This window comes from Eutrigla gurnardus, assembly GCF_963514095.1.
Source record: "Eutrigla gurnardus genome assembly, chromosome: 14".
Lineage (NCBI taxonomy): Eukaryota > Metazoa > Chordata > Actinopteri > Perciformes > Triglidae > Eutrigla > Eutrigla gurnardus.
The window spans coordinates 12,688,209-12,710,252 of NC_139937.1; the positions used below are offsets into that span (position 1 = coordinate 12,688,209).

Consider the following 22,044-nt stretch of genomic DNA (forward strand, 5'->3'; position numbering starts at 1 on the left):
CGAACATATTCCACGTAAAAAAAAAAAAATGGTTACGAGATCGGGGCGCTTCATGAGGAGGAGAGGGACAATTTTAATTAATTGGATTTTAGAGATTTTATTTTACGAGAATCGTGGGAGCATATCAATGTTTCTATGTTATTGTTTGGAGGTTTTTTTTTAAAGAGTAAAACATAATTTAGAGTCTGTGAGACCGAAGGTGTGGTCAGTTTGAAGTTATTAAAACCAAACACACAAAACCGTGTGGTGAAAAATAACATTTTACTGCTTTTATTCCCCGCCACAAGAGTAACATTGGTAACAATGAGACGATTATGGGACTATTAGCAAAATATCTAATATGGTTTTATCACTGAAACAATAGCTAGAAGTAAGCCAAGAATTAGGCCATGTTTGCTTTCCTCATAAATACACTCCTAATCGTAAAGATTAATGCTTAGCTGCTCTTAACGCTTTGTTTTCTTTCTTATCGAACTTCAATGAACACACTGCTGTTGGTGGAGGATCTGGACTCTTCGGTTGGGACTGGCTTTCTGATCAAAGTCAAAAACGACTTGAGCTGCCAAGAAATTACACCGTCTGCTGGAAGTCTCAATCCGCAAGCCAAGAGAAGTTAGCTTCATGCCCTATTGCGAATATATAATCATCTTTGTAGTGCAGATGATATTGAATGACAAAACCAAAAGGGCTGTTTTTCACATGTTGCTTTTAATGTGACAATACGAGTGTTAGGGGGTAGGTTTGGTCTTCAAACATCCCCGTGACTGCGGGAGGTTTGGTGTTGTAGGTGTAATGAGAGTGTAACAGAGAAATGTGAAACAGCGATCCCACTAGCTGGGGTTCATTGTTAAATCCCGAGGGAGACACTGCTGAGACGAGGCTTCACTACTCACATCCACCTGTGTGAACAGATGAGCCGTTCAAATTGTGAGGTATGTGTGTCTCCTCTGGATAATTGTCAATAAATCATGTCTGGTGGGGGGGGGGAGGGGAAGTTGAGGGAGTGTGCGTGTCTGAGGGGAAAATGGGGTGTAAAGGAGGGGAAACTCAGCGGAGATGGAGGGGGGGTTGTAGGGGTGGAGTACGAGGGAGGCTGGGTGTGTTAAACTTACTGGAGCACATGTTGAGTTCAGGGCTGCGCATGCCGTAGTATCCGGCTGGACAGTCGTGAAGGCACTCCCCGTACTGCCTCATCCTCTCCCTCCGCAAAAACAGGAAGAGTTTGGGCTGGCAGTTTACACAGCCGTTGTCCCTGGAGCACACCGAGCAGCCTTTACAGATGGGGTACGCTCCATAGCTAGCTGCAGGGCAAACACAGAAGAGTAAACAGCAAAGGTGATTAATATGATGGTAGTGAATACATAAACGTGTCAGTATGCTTGAACCTGAAGGGCTCGTTGGAAAGTCAAACAGTATTTGGAACGGCAGCTCATTCCCAGGGTGTCAAATGCTGCTGCTTCGTTGCTTCCTGTCTGATATCGATGCACAAGGAGCCCTTTAGGGTCTGCATGAGACCAGGCTTTTAAGTAACTGATGTAAACCCATCCACGTCATTTTTAGGCAGTATGCTGATCATGATGTATAAACGAGCAACTTTCTACTTACAATTTGAAATTACATTAGTACCGATGTGTTTTCCGTACTTCTGTTATGTTGTTTACGTTTTACAGTTTTGATAAAACAAGCAGGCTCATGCAGCAATCAGCCAGGAGTACGGATGTTAGTAAACAGGATTAAAAGTTTTATTTCGAGCCCTCTAACTCACTATCCACACGACTATTTCTGTCGATTTCGACAATTTGAGTGCATGAATGCCTTTGAGGGAAGATTATCCAAATCAAATGCAGTTATTTAAATGATCAAGTCTCACCCCTCTCTGTGACAGTAGGATGTTCACCCCTTCGAATGTGGCTGTTCAGACACGTAGAAGGAAGTTAATTTCAAACGTAAACTCTTTAGACATTAAAAGCCTATATAGGTGCAACAAAGCAGGAGGTTCAGAAAGATGTCACCTAGCATACCTAGCAGTCCTTAGAAGAGGTCTAATCAGTCAAATGCATTTAAAACACCTGTGTGGGTATTCAGAGGCTTAATTGCCCTACAATTATATTATATGAGCGCCAAAACTTTGCTGAGGACTTCCCTGTACACAGTGGCAATGACATTTCAATGAGCATCCTGTGAGATGACAATCGTCCTGTGGCTGAACATGAAAATGACCAGTGTTCGGCAAAAAGAATGAGAACGTTTTAAAGCATCCATCCTTTACTGGGCTTCGGATTCAAATCCATCCCTTACTCTGAAGGTGGATTCTTGTGAGTGCCTACTTTTGTGTGAAATACATCACAACCAACACATTCATTTTTTCCCTGCTTTGTTTTCCTGCAATCTGGTGCATGATGTTAATATAAAGCTATGATCTGAAGTGATCATAGCTCCTACTGCTCGTCCTATATGGCTTACGAGAATGTATCAGTATTTAAATATTATGTCAGTGCTATTGTTAGCATTGGCCACAGTTGCCTTGGAAGATGCTACCATGTCGGTTCAGAAGGCTGCTTATTCTGCAGGAACAGAAAAGCAGAATTCTTTTAGACCGCCATACCATCCCTCATGTGTGGATGACCCTGACTTCACCCGATGACACGGACAAGGTGAACTGAAGGGAACAGACAGGACTGTGGGAGGGCTGACCGACTACAAGACAAAAATCCAAACAACCATAATAGATATATCAGCAGTATATTCTCTAATTCATAGTAAATATGTCCAATTCAACAATTTGTCATTCATGCAAACTCTGGCTCCCCTCTCGACGCTCGAATGCTGATTGGTTTTGAATGTGAATATTGCATTAATTCTGGTCAGAGCTGGCCCCCATAACGATTGTGTTGAGACAGCCGATGAAAGCCCCCAAAAACCGCAGTGGCTCTGGCCTCGGCTCGAGTTGCCTGCGGAAGACAAAGGAGCCAGTAACAAGACAGTCCATTCCACAAGAAGTGACTCTCAATAGAAACTCCTTAGTGTCCCGCTTACAGGAAAATGTCCTTGGGCGAATCCAATCTCTCCCAAGGAGAGACACTTCAGTTGATCTAAGCCAAGTCTTAAATATCACAAACGGCGACCGGGTAACAGCGGCGCACAAACCCTCGCGACCTACCACAATGCTTAATAAAACACACTGTGCAGCAAACTGGACAAACCCTGAGAGACAGAGCAGAGCATGCCTGCGTAACTGGCCGTGGATGCGCATATTAGATTTCTCCGAACGGATTCACCCAGACGAAAGGGAGCGCTAAGTGGGCCCAGTGCAAGCAGCAGTTTGTAATCATGTGAAAAGCAGTCAGCGGATGTCAGACTTATCTTTTTTTTTTTTTTCATTTCTTTTGTTGATGTGCTCGGGAGACGGCCTTCAGAGAGGTACGCTGGGCTCTGCCAAACTGTATTCATTCTCGAGATAGAAGTCAGATTAAATGCTAATCAGAATGTGTCTCTGATGGTCTTTAGGGATGAGGTTTACAGCGTCAGCCCATCGATCACAGCAGCGCTCCAAGCCTGTTCATCACACAGACTGGTGATTGTTCATCTCCAGTCGGGTCCTCGCTCGGTAAGACATGAAGAGAAAAACCCAGAACTGGCTGTCCCACATCTCAACTGGAAAACGGTGTCGTAGGTTCAACTGTCAATCAAGTGTCTAAGATATTTTTATTTCTTATTTCAGTTCTGCCAATGCAGGTTGTCTCTCAATTCAGTTGGCTCTGTTTGGTGGACAACTGAGTAATGTACAGCTGGTTTTATTTTGACTTTTATTTTTTTCGTTTTTAAATAATATGCTTTGCAGGAATTACTAAAATAATGTGCAGGAATTTATATCTTGATATATGTTCATGTTTTCCCACGTATAACTTTGCACATACTCAAAAAAAAGAAAGAAAGAAAAGCTGTTGCAACTGTATTCAGGTAACACCGCAAACTGAATTGCTTTACCTCGTATTTCATTCTGCCAATTCTTCCACTCAGTAAAACTGCAACATTAGACCAAACCTCATACTTAGCCATATATTTCTGTAGAATATACAGTCTGGATGTGTTTACAGGAAACTGACATTCACATTAACTTGGTCACATTTACTCCCTCTGCCCTCGCCAAACTCGAACACAACACTGACAGGAAGGGAAAGCCAACTTGGCAAAAGTAAAGAACTGTGAAGCTGGAAAGTGTATTTCTCCCACCCATTATGAGCAGGCTCAACTGTATAACCATCGACAGAGTGCTAATATTACTATCCTAACAATAATAGAAAAATACAATCAGGGCATGTGGTCATCTTAGATCACTGGCCAGTCAATCAGCAGAGAAATTATAGCCACTGAAAAGGTTCTTCGTGACATGGCTCAGAAGTCCCACTCGCTCTTTGTTGTCAAACATTTGTTTTTGCCGGTTGCTAATCTCACAATCCACGCTGATTGAGGACAACGTAATCACACGCAGTTTGAATGCAGCAGATCCCACATCCTGGTACGATTGGGGGGTGGGGAGGTCGAAAGGCTGCATACGGTGCACAGAACGCTTTTGGTACTGATCTTGGGAGATTAGCTTGTGCATGTGTCTCCATGGAAAGGTTTGGAGGTTCAGGCCACAGGTATGTCAGGAAGGAGGCCACAATTCACAGCGTCTGGAGCAGCGCCATCCAACTCACATCCTACACTACCGGCATAATGTCTAGCGCATTTTACATCAATCTGTCGACTGCCACAGGTTTCAACCATTCTTAAAGAAAACACTCATTCATATGAATCCGACTTGAAGAATGATACCGAGTATAGCTCCCTTATAGCAGAACTGCTGAAAAAAAAAAAGTATCTGGAAGAGGCTTGTGAGTAAAAATCTTTTACCTCAGCCTGCTTTATTGGCATGAAAATTCAAAATGTGTTGCCAATGCATGTAGCAGTCATGTTTTTAAATGGCACTAAAGAACTAAAGAATCAAAGGGAAATGGGTTAAGTGTTAGTTCTGTAGCCTCTTTAGATCACTGCATCTTAACCTAATTTGGCAGGAACATAACGTTTCGTGAGCCGGGGATGTGTTATGAGTTATGGATGTGGTTTTTGTTTTGCACATTGTGTCTTTCTCCTGTTCTCAAACAGCAGACGCCTTCAAACCCAGTTCAATCCCGAATGATAACCGTGTTTTGACACACGTTTCTTCGGTCAATCACTTCGAACCCAAAGTGACCCAGCCGCACAGAAAGTGATCGTTGTGAAATTATGGATACCAGGTTTACCATACATGTTTTTTAAAACAGGAGAGGAGCGTACACGCCATTGTGCCACTCCCTGTGCACGATAAAACCCGATGCCGTTTACGGTTTCAACCACAGAATACATATTACGTGAAACAAAACAAATCCGCAGTTCCCACTTCTGACATCTAACTGAAGATCCCTCTAAGCCTCAAGTATTGTATTTACAAAAGCCAGGGTCCATATGAACATCACTGAAGAAGCCTCGGCACGATTTTTTTAACACAAAGACTTAATAAGTGCCTCAATGTGTCATGTCTACAAAGCAGAGGGATGCTCAAAGCTGGTGCTCTCGTACAGGAACCACATGAAGGATCCTTACACACATCAACAAGATATTGTGTCAGCTAAGCTGAGGATGATTTTCTGTAACACATAGAAAAGGTATTTCAAATTTCAAGGGAATCCGGTTGTTAATTTGAGAAGATATGCCACTTTTATGTATGTGTGTAGCTAAATATGAAATGACAGCCAGCAGCCTGTTAGCTTAGCTGAGCAAAAGGCCTTGTGAAACACAGGGAAACAACAAGCCCTTAAATATACAGCTACCAACCTAGCTGTTTCCCCATTTCTAAAGTTTTTGCTAAGCTAACCGGCTACTAGCTTCCTCAACGCTTGCCAAAGGAGTGAATGAGTGTACTTCCCGACTAATCATAACATCTGGCATTAACCCACAATTTAGACAAGTCAACATTACAGAGTGAAAAGGCTGTGCAGATATTCATCGATAGGTATCTACCATGTTCAGGTGAAGCATTGGTCCATCGTTCATGCCAAACAGTCAGGCTCACAACGTGAAGAATGACGCCATGTTTGGGCTGTAACACTTCCATTCAACAGCCGTAGCCTTGCTGGGAGGTTTGCTCTGAAGTCGCTCAAGAGCAATTAGGGCCGCAGTGAGATCCTGCAGAAACCCAAACTCTGTCTCAGGTACGTTTTTATGAGTCCAAAGCATGCGTGACAGACTGCGCTCGAGGCTGCCAAAAAAACCTCCACATATACAGGGGGTTCCACCCACGGCCGGATCACTTCCTGCCTTGCACTCACCTACACCCATGAAATCATTCACTTTGACCCATTCCAACTTTCTGCAACATGAAACCCTAACAAGGCAAATTGCACATAATTTTTGTGTTTCTTTTAGAGCCCCGAAGTTAACATTGAGAACAAGAAGACATTCTTACGTAGGGTTTTCACTGATGTGGGCTCTTGTTAGCTGGCTTCGGTAAAAACATTTTGGAGGTGGCCCTGCGGAAAGCCGATACTTTGGAACCCTTTTCAGCTCTTTAAATTTGACAACTTTATTATAATGCTAAAGAATAACAAAAAAAATACATTACAGTATTAGAAATACAGTATAACATAAACATATTTTATTGTAACCATCATGTCAGAGATGGGCATTACAAGCTGGACCGTGTCCGATTTTTTAAATTCAAGTTTAGTAGCATTTCCTTATGTTTCATGTTTTATGGACAAAATGGGACTAAATAACGCCAAAACATTTATATTCATGTACATATTGCTATCAGATGAAAGTTTTTTTTTTTTTTTTTTTGGTCTGCCATATCTGCAAAATGTTTTGAGAACTGGTTTTATGCCTCTATCTCACCTCTCAGCTGTTTCACTTCAATCACAGACTGGTCGACTGAGCTGCTCCAGAAGATATTTTCCTTGAAGACCAAATGCTATCCAGTCATCACTTCTCTAGCTTTCTACTACTACTTTTATACGGTTTAGTGATTTCTTCCCCATGTAAAAACCCAATGCAGTGGGTCACCATAATTAAGCATTAGACATAAACCAAAATGTATCACCATTAATAGTGGATGTTACTGGGCACAGAGGTGGAGCCGAACTGTTTTCATTAGACCCTACTTTATCTTGTCACGTATCATTTCAACAACACCACACTAAATGGAAAATGAGAGCACAGGATACACACTGGATACCTTTGTTAACTACTAAAATTACCTGGAAATGCACCAGACTTGAGTCAATATCATAACGCAGCAGCAAATTCCAAACCCAGCGTAGGGAGGACAAGAGTTTATATTAAAACACAACCATTTCTCACAGTTCTCCTCCATTTCTCCAAGGGCCCCTGGTATGTAAATCTAATAATACAGCCTGTGAATGCAACTAACCAGCAGCCACACTGCCCATTGTTTGGAAAAAGGCACTTACAGTACTGTCTATATGAGGAAGATAAGTAACACGACAAAAATGTTTATTCACTACATCTATACTAACTATAAATGTCATATGGTGAAGAGGCAGCGATGGCAAACCTCAAGTTTTGGAGTTGCATAGCAGCAGCAGGTCAAGAAGAGTTGTGTGCTCATGTGGAAAGCATCACATCCACCAACAGAATTATATGCTTTCCTCGTGGCACTGAGACAATTATTGTTTATTGTCCACCTCCCTTGTTCCCCCTAAATGATGGTATAAGCTTACTGCTGCTCCACTTAAGAGGGGAAAGAGAAAGCTTGAGAGAGAGAGAAAGGGCAGATACGGGACAGAGCCGTGCTGTAGCCACCAGCCGACGGGCGGCGGATGTAAGAAGCAGCATGCTGTTCAAACCACCTCGCCATCCAGGCTCGCTCGCACTGTGTAGCAGTCAAAGGCAGGAGAGCCAACGGTGTCAACCCTCGCACTCAGAGTTCACCAAGCGTTGTAGCGTCTCAACATTGTTCAAGCTCGTTAAAAGCCTGTACATGGAAAATAACATCAAACCCGGCTGCTTTTCAAGGCCGTGACTTTATTTGCCATGGAACTGGAAGTTGCACTTAGCTCAAAAAATAGCGGAGAAAAAACAGAAGGAACAAGAGGGGGTTCGGGCCGCGTGCTGAAGGCACATTTCTGTTCCAATTTAGCAGAAAATATGTTGGACTAGCCTCCGACTCTTTTCCAGCTGGAAATAGTCAGGTTTTAGGATCCACGTTTTTTCCCCCAGTTTACTTTAACAGATCATACTGTAAGCACATGTTTATAATTTAGGACAGTCCTGCTGCTTATAATGATTTTGCAGCATGAGATTGAGCAAACACATTTGCTGTCAGACATATTAGCTCAGCCAAAGTGTTCCTGTGACACAGATCCACCGGGCGAGGCGGGCAGCGCAGAGATTTGAACCTTCACTTGAAAGGGTGGCGGTTTATATAGTGAATGGGTAAAACAGGCAGCTGCGGTTCAAACAGGCAACTGGAAAATGGGAGCCAATTTAATGCTGCACTTTATAGTGCACAATAAAACAGAAGCTCAAGGTAATTTACTTTGGTGTGATTCAACAGGTTGAGACACATTCACATGTAGGTGAGAAAACTACAGTTGACTCACTGGATGACCACATCACCATCGTACAAAGTGCTTGTTGTCAAAGGAATATGTTAACATTTTGAGAAATACACTAATTTGTTTTCTTGCTCACTTCGAGTTCAATGGGAAGATCGAGACCATTCTGGGGAGCGGTAACTTCCTGGAGGCTTTGTTGGCAGGACTGACCCTTTTAAGCGTGGGTTTTTTGTACAAATTGAACAATGAAGACATAATCTGAGAATACGAGGTGTCGGTAGGCGGAGTTTGTTGTTTCGACAGAGCCGTGCTAGCTGCTATCTTTAAAACGTGACGTGCTTAAGCTGAACGCCTATGTGACAATTATAAAATAATGCTAAATCTTACACTACTCTTTAGCACTACTACCAATGTTACAGTAGCAAACAGTAACAGCAATCATAAAGTTAGCAAACTGAATCAATGTGTAAGACAGGGATATTAACCGAAAATGTGGTAGCATTAACTAGCATAGCCTTTAGCCACCATAAGCTACAGGACATACTAGACCAGGTAAGGTTGTGACAGCAATACCCTTGAATGTGTTAAATTAAGCTACGCCTTATATCATGGATAATGAATAAAACTGCTCATTTGTAAGAGGAAGACGTGTTGTGTCTGTTCTCAAAAGGTACTGTTTAGCTGTAAGTGGAGGATTTCGCTGGTTACGGTCAAAGTTGCCACCAACTCTGTCTAAATGATGTCCACATCAAAACAATTTCTCTGTCATCTTATCATAAAAAGTGAATTATCCAGAAAATGTTGCGGGTACAGTGTGCATACATAATACATAATCTTTGTCCTATATTTTTCTGAACCAGTCAAATAGAGACATTGACAGTGTTTCTGAGTCAATCTGGAAATGCTCTCGCCACCTTTCGCCCATCTGTCCAGCTGCAATCATCATGGCTCTCACCCCTGCACTCTTTCCAACTCTATATGGAGACCCTCAGTTGCCTTATTAACATCTTTATGATGGATTATGACTTAAATCCCATGTCCTGGGTCAAATCCCACATCTGGATCCCCTGATGTAAAAGAGACCTCATAATTCTTGCTTGAGGAAAAATAAGAAATAAAAAGGTGACCCTGCTGACCTAATCTCACGGTATGCGCCGTCTTTTCACACTTTCTGCCACATTGATCCACACTTGACCATAGCAGACACATGACGGACATGGAAAGCTTTATGGTCACACAGGAGGAAAACAGTGAGAGAAAACCTTGATGTGGTGGTCAAGCAACAACATCGCCTCTTCATTGTGAGTCGCGGTCCAATAAAATGTTTTACAGTTAAGCTGGGCCTTGAAAACAAAAGAATATCTGTTCACAGTCAATGTCAATTTAGCTAAGACAATGCAAACCTCTCATCAGTTTAAACGTTTGTTCCAGTGAAGGAAAAATCCATTCTACAAGACAAGTTTTAAAACTTTTAAAAATAACCTCTGGTGATGCTACATTTATAGGTCCACTTTATTTTTGGTTGTGGATTTTTATATATTAATGGCACAGCTGCAAAGTGGTTACACCAACCAAAAACAAATATGTAAATAGCAACACTTCATCACGATATAATGTATGAAACATCTCCTGGGATTTTCCCTTAACCTCTACACAAGACTAAAACGAAAAACGTGTTTCTCTTATCACCGTTTTCTTTAAAAAAAAAAATCAACCTGGCACTTCCTGCTGAGTAGCACAGGTCATCACTGGGCATCTGGCTTTAATTCTTTTGAGGGTGATACTCGCTTCGTACGCCATTGTTGGACAGCACAGGTGCAAAAAGAATTCTGTGACAGAATTATTTTTGAGCCATGGGAGCTCCTTAATGACTCATGGGGATGGGCTTTATCGCTCTCTGGGCAGGCACTGGAAGACGAGCATGTGGTTTATGTTTCTTGCCAGCTCTTCAAGCTCTTTCGCCCGTCTTTAGTCTCTCTTTCAAAGAAAAAAGGTTGATGTTCTCGTGAAACGGCCCAGCAATTTTCGACTCATCTCCACGATTTCTCAGGAGCTCGCGCCATACCTACAGCGTCGTTCCATGAAAGCAACATGATCTATATTTTGACATTAAAAAGCAGCTGCAACTGGAAATTAGCGGGTTCTAAGCACCATAGCAACTACGGATAAACTAAGCACTTAGACTTTGCAGATTGAGCGAATATGAAACTTGAAAATTATGTCTAAAGAAGTTGAGATGATGAAATACGAAGGCTTTCTGAAGATTGGAATTGATAAATCATGGCCGAAACACATTGGCCATTAGCCGCAAAATTATATGAAGTATCATAAATACTTTTATAGCTTTTAGTCATGGGTCCAGACATGATGCAGGCCACATTTGGAAATTATTAATGTCAACTATCCAAGATGTGTTTTTTAAAATACAGTAGGTTTTTTAACTACGTGCAACTAATGGAGCATAAAATGAAAAAGTAGAAATTTGCTTCAACGAAAAGAAGTTTTCACCTCTCCGGAATATTTTCCCACTGTGGGTCTTAAGGCTTTTATGTTCTACTGACTTTTGAAAGATCATTTTTTATTGCATTGGTGCAGGCAACTAATCGAAAGGACCGCAGTCAACATCAGAGGAGGAAAGCCACTAAATTAAGAAAAGGAAGACATGCAAATAAAGTATGGAGGAAATTGTAATGATGCTTTGCAATTTGGCTGAAACATTTAACTTTAATGTTAAATTTCTGAATATGACTATAAAAATATGAAGTATTTCATCCTAAAAAAAGATAATCTAATCAGTGGGGAAAGGAGAGAAAAGATAACAGATGGATTTAAATGTTGTGATTAGTCTTTGGTACATGTCATATAAATCTGCTCAGATCCCAGAAACGCCCATTTCTTCCCCCAAGTTCTCAAGTCTTTGACAGAAGAAACCAATAAAATAAAAACTAAGAAGAATCCGTGCAAAGTAAGAAAGGAGCCCCCAAAGAAAGGGAAAAGTTTGGACCTTTGGAATATTTCAATATTTACACTCTGTCAAATCCACTCAAGCTGTGGAAGAAATGTGTTTTACAGAAAGAAAGAAAAGGGAAAAGCAAGAACGGGTGGGTGGAGGAAAAGGTGGAGTGGCTCTGATTAGCCCACATGTTGGTAATTTATCACACATAAACCTCACACCTAATTTTCACACCTGTACCTCAACGTGCTGGAAGTCTAGTAATTCACTCGCTCAGTCACTCACACACACACACACACACACACCCACACCTCCCACACATGCCACCGCTGAGTGCAACCATGGCCGCGGCTTTCCCTCGGTGCGGGGGGAGAACGGCGACGTCGAAAAGGCGAGGTCAGTGGAGTTAGCGGGGCGTGCTTGGCATATTTGCACCGCAGGTAGCATTGCTCTGTCTCTCACACCCCAAACCTGTGTTCACTCTCCGTTCCCCATTTGTCATCACCTTGACTAAACTCATCCCGACTTCCAGCTCGCACATCTGAGAAACAGGAGAGTTGGACGTGGATTTTTTCCGTACTCGCCAAAGAGCGCAATATACTGTAGCTGTGAGGCCAGATGGAAGATAGATGCTCGGGTTTTGTTGAAGTGTCGCACAAAAACAGATTGTACAATAACAGACTATTAAATGTTAATATGAGAAAACAGGGTTTTATGACTTCCTGTCACTGATTGACAGTGCTGGAAAAAGAAATCATTCAATGAAGTAAAATTAGAAAAAAGCTGGATGGATCCTTAAGAGCTGAAACAGTGATGCTGCAGAGGCCAGCAGGATATGACTCTACTTCCCATTGGCACGTGCAGTCCCAGTTCTACAGCTGTTCACCTTGCACGCCTAGATGCTATTGTGGAGCTGTCAGGGCTCCTGAAGCTCGGCCTTGTGCTGGGCTCTGGTGTCTTTGAGAGAGCATCATATTTCCTCTTGGTCTGGCCATTGGTAAGTGTGCCAGAATGTACTCCTGTATTGAAAGCTTCATCTTGATATATTATATATCTTCTCTGAGTCTCCGTGATTTTGTATTTTCCCTGTGATGGTGTGTTCACACCAAATACAAAGCGAATTTAAGCCTCACTTTACTCTAATTTATATCAATTGTGTTTATTCATGTCACTTGCACTCAACGCACTGGTAGGGGGGGGGGGGGGGGGTGGGGGGGGTTACCTCCACGTAGATACCAACGTTATATTGACCATGGCCACTGCTGCTGCTACTTTGTTCATGTCGCGGAAGTCCCGATACGTCGAAAACGACAGTATCGTCCAGAGGCTTGATGAAGTTCACAGAGCTGTATTCACTGAATCTAGCAAGCCACACATCGGCTGGTTTACTACAATGGTATGAAACCAAAAATACACTGATTCTGCTGTGATTTAATTGAAATAAAGAGAGTAAAAAAATGCTGAGATAATGATGTTGATTTGTAAAAGGGTCTGCAGCTGCTCCATCAACACTCAAAACAACTATTTGCATTGACTTTCTAAGTTGAAGGGCTCTTTTTGAAGGGTGCTCTTATTCCTCAACAGTTTCTCCAATTGATCCTAGAACCCCTGACAGCGCCAGCAGCTTTTCCTCATTTTCACTGATCCCTCTCCAGTTCGATCTCTCTCAACCTGCTCTGGGCCGCCGAGCCTCTCGGAGCCTCGTTCTCTTGGTTGACAGATTTGAGCTGGCTCTGGTAGTTATCGATCGCATCCTCCATGTCGCTGACCTGTCCTCTCACATTAGTCTCCACCAACAACTTGTACTCTGCAGCACTCTGGGCCCAGCTTCATCTCAACTATTGGCTCAGGTGGTAGCTTTGACGGGGGGGCCGCACTTTAGAACTGCTCAGGCCAACTTCTCGCGCACTTCATCGGCGTTTAGCTGAGGTTTTACATTTGCGAGCTCTCACTGTTAAATATGGAGACAAAGCAATAAAAAAGGGAAAGAAAAAAATACCTGCTACCAAAATAAATTGCCTCCAGTTCCTTTCATACTGATCTCGAGACGTCTGCTTCAAAGTTCTACCTCATTAACCTTTTAACAAGATACAACCTCTAACCCCTCCTGGCCCACCGAGGACATCGCGGAGATGTGAGGTGATCACAAGGGTCAAAAGTGGAGTGCACCACAGGGGACAGATGGCAAAGACATGGTCTCACTTTCACACATGGTGCCTGCCACACACAAAAAACAACAAAACCCTAAACATCAAAGCGTTATTTTTCTTCCAACTGGGCTGGATCCAATATACATTATGTCTCTCACAAGAAAAGAAGACTTGGCATGTTTTCTCACCTAACAGAAGCCTGTTTCCTACTCGAGCAACGGCCACACCATTATTTCATTCTAGTGGTTGTAAGAGGGTTAAATATTAGTCTAATACTAATATTTTTCTACTCACGCTGTCACCGGACAATATGTTGTTCCAGTTGTCTTCGAATCTGACCCTGCCTTGATAAATAACTAAAGAGTTTCCCCAAAAGTATGCAAACATACACACATTCACACAAAGACTTAAGGGAAAAGTTCATCCGAGGTGTTCTTCAGGTCTCTGTTTTGTAGTTTTTTTATTTTGTTGCACCAGATGAGAGCAGCCACCTTCTGCTCTAGCAGGTGTCTGGTCTGGATCACATCTGGCCTCACGTTCTCACACCACCACAAAACTGCACTCGAATAGCTGGCACTGCCCGGGCTACTTAACAGGAACCGGCCTGTGTTGGCTGTAAAAGGCCAAGAGTACACGTTTCTTTTCTACAGTGCCCTTTCGGGGAGCCTTAGGAATAAATGCTCTCATAAAGTAAGAGTGGCCTCCACAGGCCAAAAATGGAGCACATGAACCAAAATGAAAACGACTACTGTGGTGCAAAGACAATTTTCTCTTATTGAAAGTATTGCGTGTGCTTCTGGGTGTGGAAATGTCATCTTGCCACAAAATAAAAAAGAAAAGTGAGCTTTGGTATGCAGGTGAATTGAACAAACGTGTTAGGTGTTGCGATGAAGGGAATATTTTTGGATGAAGAAATGGAGACTTGCATCCAAAATCTCTGGGTGGCACGAAGTTGATAAGTGTAGCATTACAGTGCGAGTAGAGAGATGCGTGGAGCTGTGCCTACACGCCAGTGTTCGCTGCTACAAATGAGCAGCAACTCGGGTTGTCATGCATTGGCTGATAATACAACAATGTTCCCGAATGCGATAACTCATCCGCAGGGGCTGTCTACACTTCTATAAACAGTCATAAAACAAAAAAATATCTTAGATGCAATCTCTTAGTCTGCAAAAATAAAGTTACGTAAGCTCTTTTTTTTTTAACAATGCACTGTTCTGGCCACCCATATGCATATGCACGTGTGCCCTCCTGCTCGTTGATGATGATAACCAGCCCCACATTGTCCATTACACTTCACTACTGCCCATTACTGCGCCAAGGCAGTACCATCTCTAAAGCCATTAGCTGGTAAACATGTAAACTACATGTGACCCCTGTCTGCGGATACCTATTAGTTACGACTCCTGCCGGTGACAGCTGTTTACACAGCTAAGGCCGCTGCTCCTGAGACCTGGCCCCAGTCCAAATAAAATAATATCCAGTTAAGGAGAAGTCAGCCAAGATGTAATACAAGTGCATAACTAGAGGAAGGGGGGAGGGGAGGGAGGAATCTGGGAAATGTTAATGGACTTCTTTTTCTTTTAAAGCTGTATTCTTTGTTCTTTCTAATATTGTCTCTACCACAGCTTTGTTTCATTGTCTGGACCCTTAAACAAAAATTAGTGACAAACCCTGATGGAGAAGGAAAAGTCAAAAGCACTCACCACAATTGATGTTCCTGTTGACAAAGTACAACATAAAAATGTGCCGCGTTGAAATGAAAACAAATAGAATTCTGCTCTGTCTTTATACACTACATGCATAGCGTGCGGCCAGGGCGAAGCACAAAAACATACATGGGATTAAGTCAACACAGGCAACAACAAGACAAACAACAACGACGACCACAACCACACGACAACTGGCTCAGACATCCTGTATTACAGTGAATACAGGTGGGTGGAGAAACAACTTGAATGCATTCAGTGACGGGTGACCTGAACGCATCGTCCAATGTGCAATGTCCAAAGCAGTGAATTATGACACATTATCATGGTAACCAATTACGCCTGAGATATTCCATGCATATAATATACACATTTTTTATATATTTAAATTGCGGCCTAACATTTTTAAAAAACTTTACAAAGTCAAAGCTGCTTTTTAACAAACCATTCAGTGACCCCATTCCCCTGTGGGGAAGCATCAGTGTTTACTGATGATTTTCCTTTAATTTGTCACCCAGCCTTATTTTACTCAGGCAACCCAACTGCAGCAACCATGGAAGCAAACTGCAAGCTATAATTGGATTGACAAGATGCTGGATCCACCCACAAAAGGCTGATTGTGAGAGGCGTCAGCAAGGACGCCGTTCAGTCTGGCTTGTATAGTCAAGAGTGTAGAAATCCAACTTTCTTCGGTATAATTTGCACAGCCAAACATGGCCAAATCCTAACCTTAAAGATGCTCTCATGAATATCTTTATATTTACAAAGGATCCAATGACTATGTGTAATATGGAAGGTGTCACTCGCAGTATCGAACACAAACAGAATTAGCATTCACCTTTGCAGTTTCCCTCAGATCTATTGCACTTTTTAGCATCTTTTGTGCTCATTCTCTTGGTTTAAGAACTGGCAACTTTGCTGCTCAACTCACGGTATACCTTCACAGCATCAAAACACAGACAATGGAAGCATATCCCTTAGGAGTTGGTCGCTGCTCTGTATCTGCTTGATTTGTAAATAAGATGCTAACAAGTTAGCCATTAGCAAGGTTATCAGATGCTAATATGTCACGGTTGTGTTCAGCTTGTTTCTGCTGCCCCCAAGTGGCCAAGAAATGCATTGATACAGGTTTAGCCATCCAATGTATGATATAAAGCACCGTAACCAGGCAGGGCTGGGTTGCTATCTGCTTCACATCTAGGATGAACAAGTTAGACGTTAGAGTTGCTCCCTTCATCACAGCCACAGCTCATTAGGATGAGCAACAGTTAATGTGGTGTTAGCTTGAGCATCGCAGCAGTGGAACAAGCGATACACTCTGCCTCGAGGCATAATATAACATACTGTAGCTTGCATTACATGATTGATCTGCTATCTTATTGCTCCGCTCCAATAACGGACACGTGTATGTCACAACGCCGCTCTGTGCATCCTCTCTTCCCATCACTTGGCCCCTTTCTATTCTGACCATATAAATCCTGAGAGGGGGATGACCCTCTAAGATGTCCTCCCCCTCCTCCCACTCGCTGTCTTCCTCTCTCCCTCCACAGAGAGTCAGAGACAATGAGCTCAACGTTGAGGCCCAGTAATGACTCCCAGCCTCGCTCCTGATTAAAAACACACCGGGTGCTTCTGCACTCCGCAGGCTGCCATGAGGCCTTCCCCTCCTCACACCACAGGGACTGAGAGCTAGGCGATAGAGGAACAAGCCAGCCTCAACACAGCTCCCTGCCCAAGAAAACAACAAAACAAAAACAAAAATCCAGTGTAAGCCTTACTCACTGTGGCATTCAAAGCTCTTGTCCAGAGGCAAGTCTTCATTTAGTCTAAGGGTGCCCAATTACCCTCATTAAGCCCAACCTCAGCCAAAACCATAACAGAGGCTGCTACAGGCTCAGATACATCAAGGGTGGGGCTAAAATATACCGTTTCACATTTGAAGATCTTTGAATGTGTGCTGGGTTTATCTTTCACAGTACTTCATCATCATATTGGCAGGAAATTGTTATTGGTATTTCTGGTATTGTGTATTCCAGTGCCGAAGCATATCAGTGTATACAGATTTGCTGTCCAGATGGTCAGTGTGGGATGGTGGGAGCAGCCCGCACCTTCACCTTTACCTACCCCATGTCCATACTTGGGCCACCAAATTACAGAAGAGCTTCTCAGAGGGACCGTTTATTGCATCTGACCAGCTCAATCCCTCTCCATACCAAAGGCATTGCATGCTGAGCTTTATTTTGATGTGGCGTGTAAGCATAATTAGAGGTCCCATAAAAGCAGGGAGAAAAAAAATAAATAAAGGAGTCTTGTCCATCTGTCGAGTGTTAAGGGGTGGGCACAGGGGTAGCAATCCAAACCCCATGCCTCGCCGTTGTTAGACCGGCAGTCATTTGAACAGGCATTGATGCAAACAGCCTTTAGCGGCAAACTAGAGTCAGTATGTGTGTGTGTGTTTGTTTCTGCACACGTTGGTGTATTTTCCCGAGGGCCCTCCTTGGGTTTCAGATTTCCAAGTCTTGCAGATCGATGCAAAGTAGATACTCGTCGGCAAGCGCACAGAGGTACACACTAACATGGCAAACAAGAGCTGATACAGAGTGTGGCCTTTTTTAGAAACATTAGACATTAAGCTTCCTTTCAAGGATCTCTAAATCTGTGCCGCTCTTCTACACAATTTAGGGCACACAGAAATCAAATTAAAGGAAGTACACTTATTTACTTTCTTTCCAAGAGTTGGAAGAGGAGATCAATACCTCTCACATCTGTATGGTAAATATGAAACTACCACTAGCAGCTGGTTAGCTTAGCTTCGCATAAAGACTAGAAAAGTGGGAAACAGCTAACCTGGCTCTATCCTACCAACACCTCCACAATTCACAAATAAAAACATTGTTTAACATGTACAAAAATCAAAGCGTAAAAACAACAATTTGCAGGGTTTTTTTATGTACTTGACTATTTCCTGGCAACTTCTCCGAGTCGAGGAATAGACTGGAATAGACCGTATTTATGCTATGTTGGATTTTTGTGTGTTAAACTAACAGCATATAAGGGTTAATTTGTGATATTCAGAGGTGCAGAAGTGGGTTTATCTGGTTAACTTTGGGCACAGCCAGCTAGTGTCCCTCTACTTTCAGTCGTTATGCTAAGCTAACCAGCTGCTGGCTCCAGCTACACACTCGATCATTTACGCACAGATGGAGAGTGGTAGCAATCTTCTCTTCTTACTCTCGACAACAAGCGGAATGCGTGTGTTCCCCAAAATGTCCAAGTTTAAGTTTGATTTAGCCATTTTGTCAACAGCAAAAGGGGAAATTGGTCGATTTTAACAATTCCCATGATCAAATTCACCGGGGGAAAAAGCACAATGGATGCCTATTGTACCCAGGTCATTACCTCGAAACAGCTCTTCACTGAATTCTTTTAGAGGTGTGTATTAGTGATGTGAGAGCTAAGTAGTCTGGAAGTGCATTTCAGTGCAAGCCTGAGGGGCTCCATCTCCAGCTCTGGGCAGCTCTCCTACCTGTGAAGCCCTTGCATGAGTCATCTTTTCAAAAAATGTTCCTTTTGTGTTGTTGTTTTATGCGTGCTACTTAGAAATGATTCCCACATTAGAGTTTTTACAACCCAATAAACTTGAGAGAATCGGACCAAATTGGCTGGTCATATTTGGTAGCTTTATAAGGAAACGTATTAAGGTGTAATTGCTTTGGGGGAGTAAGCAATTGAGGGAACGGGCATAGGTGAGGGTTACTAAATGGCCCTTGCGCTCTGGAGGGACACTGCCGTGTTTGTCTGCTGCCCGGGAGTTTCCAATCGCCACGGAGGAAATGTGGAGCGTATTACAAAATGTTTTATATAAGTTCCTTTTTATTTCACATTTCCGAAAAAAATGAAGTTTTACAGTGTGGTAAAAAAATGTGGCCTGAAATAAGACCATCTGTTTGGCATTTAGCTTTGCCAGCATATGGGATCCTCTGATGACAATGACTGAGGGTAGAAGAGAAGATCCCCTCATGTAGCCTAGTTCCCCCCCGAAGGAAAAAAAGAAACAGGGATCAAATCGGCTCACAGTGATTGTTCCTCCTCTGCGGTGTGATAAATGGAACTGTGCCGAAGTGTTACAAAACAAGCTTTCTCATCCATGTGAAATAGCGATATATGGAGCGACACCTAAAGCGGTGATGGATGGATCCCGACACCCACATCCTCTGCGTTCGATTCACAAACCTGCTACGTAAAAAAAAACGCTCCTTAGGATTCATTGAATTTTTCAAACAAGAGATCAAGATAAGATAAAAAAACTGAAACGGATCATCCTCACTTTGTCACGTGGTGCCCAAAAGAATCTCTCTCTCTCTCTCTCTCTCTCTCTCTCTCTGTGTCTCTCTCTCCAGCAGAAAGTTCATGCCACTGCATGTTTTTTCCTCTGCTGGGGATTTTTTTTTCCGCCAGTGTAGCATGGCATGAGCGCACTGAGGAGCCTTTCACCAGCTTCATCTGATATCGCTGTGACTCGGAGCAAGAGCTCCGCTACAGGCCAGGATCGACATGCATGGGTTAGTAGGTCAAACAAGGAGCTAGTCTTTCGACGGAGTTCGGAGGCCAGGTCAGACTAATGTGATTTATCAATACAGCGCATAAGTGAATCATTGTCCTTAATGGCCATGATAATCCCCGAGACAGACCGTGGACGCGATTGGTCAGAGGAGTCGGGGCTGCGCGAGGGTGTTGGGTGTATACTGGACTCTGGTATCTTGATTAGAGCATCAGGAACATGCACCTGCAGGGCAGTGCGTGTATCTCCCACTCTTTTTCTCACACACACTCAGATTTACATTTATGGAGGCTTGGCTGATGCAGCCTGGGAGAGAAAAGACAAGAGCTCTGTTCCTTGACGCCGGAGCTCAGGCTCAGGTCAAGACTCGGCTCGCTGTAATCCCTCTCAGGTGATGCTGTTCACATTCAGCCGTTTCCAGCTGATCTGCTTAAATATGCCTTCCTCATCCCCTAAAAAGCCCCCACCTCCCCGCAACCAGTAAAACCTCCTCGATGCTGTCTCAGATCAGCATTTCCTTTCAAGTGATGAGTGAGATAAACTAAAAAAAAATGGCTCGCTAACAGATCTGCTGGACCTTTTTTTTCCCCAAATTCAATAGTGGCAGGACGGGTTTAAAAGCAGCCTCCTCCCCGTTATATTGCACGAAAGCACCGGGTTCCAACATTAACACTTACACAACAAACCTGGGACTTCATGCGAGGTTTCAGCATACCGAGGTCTCATTTCCAAAGCTTAGAAAGAGAGACCACTGTGTCTGAATTACTTGTCTGCATCCAACGATGCTCTAATCTTTTTTTTTTCTACGTTTACCTAGAAATAATTGCCTTTTTCCCAATCTTTTTTTTTCTTTTGCTATAACTTAAAACCACGAAAGTCAATTCAAAAGTGTCAAAGAGTATCGAGTTTCCACATTTGTTTTTATGGGATCCTTTGTTGAAAGCGGGATATATATATATATATATATATATATATATATATATAAAGCCACAAAATCACGACTGTGTTCTGTGTAATTTGGCATCAAAAAGTCCCCACTCACACCCTCGTTGCTGACTGTCATCGGTGCTACAACATGTCACGCATCTCTGACCTCAGTCCCTCCACCCCGCTTGGCTGCATTAGTTTCATCTAATCATGTTTGCCCTTCACAACATCTGGGACCGCTGTTAAAGTAACAGATTACACAGTCGAACATGATCCCAGACGTGCCGCGGCCTGCTGGGAGTTCAAATTTGGGATTTCTCGGTGGATTGGCAGAGGGGTTAACAGTATCGCATGGCAACTTTTCACCACTCTCGCCTGCTATTACCTATTCATTACCTGTTTAAACATCTCAGGGCCCCACTGTGAGCCTCTGCTCCTTCAGGCAGCATTGGTGCTCCAGCCTGATTTTTATGTAGTCAGCAGGTGGCATCATTAGCCAGAGAATAAAAATGAAAAGTAATACCCTTGTGTCTAGCTATGATATCATAGAAGGGCTCATTGGCACCATTTCCTCTCTTCTAGTGGGCAGGATACGGAGTAAGGAGGTGTAAATTTAATATGTTTTGTCATCTGTTTTACATGGGAGAAAAGAAAAAAAACTGTATATTCAGTTACCGCAGCCAAATAGGAGGTTGGGTCGTGCCATGCAGTGAGTGAGCGAGACAAGATCAGCCCCGAAAACCGCACAGAGATCCTAATCTTGCCTCTACTCATACATTTCAGCGGGCTCGAGTCATACGCAATGACTGTTTTTCTCCTTGACATCCCCTAATTACAATGGCATCTCCATCCCTCACACCTCGCACGCTCATGTAGCTGCATGCGCACAGCATATCAATGGCAAAAACTTTCTTTTCAGCGCATGTTAAACTGAAAACAAGGGGGAGAAGAAAAAAAAAAAGGTTTTGGTGAAATTACGCAGGATGTGTTTTGTGTTTTTGTTACCCATAAAACGGCTACGCCTGGGGAGCGGAGCGTGGCCAAATTGAGTTTCTAACGTGTCTGGGTCTCAGCACTCCTGAACGGTTCGGATGGCTCCCCCGTGCATGCCAAACCGGCTGTGTATAAAGCTGTCACAGGGACCTTG

General features: G+C 43.1%; 1 protein-coding gene across 1 annotated transcript in view; it reads right to left on the reverse strand.

The window, feature by feature from the left end:
- The window catches only part of rspo2 (R-spondin 2), a 55,451-nt gene that overhangs the window by 30,616 nt on the left and 2,791 nt on the right, over positions 1–22,044 (reverse strand). Inside the window, exon 3 of the mRNA XM_084027365.1 lies at positions 1,113–1,301. Within this exon, the coding sequence (XP_083883491.1) occupies positions 1,113–1,301 (189 nt within the window). The remainder of the gene's footprint in view (positions 1–1,112; positions 1,302–22,044) is intronic.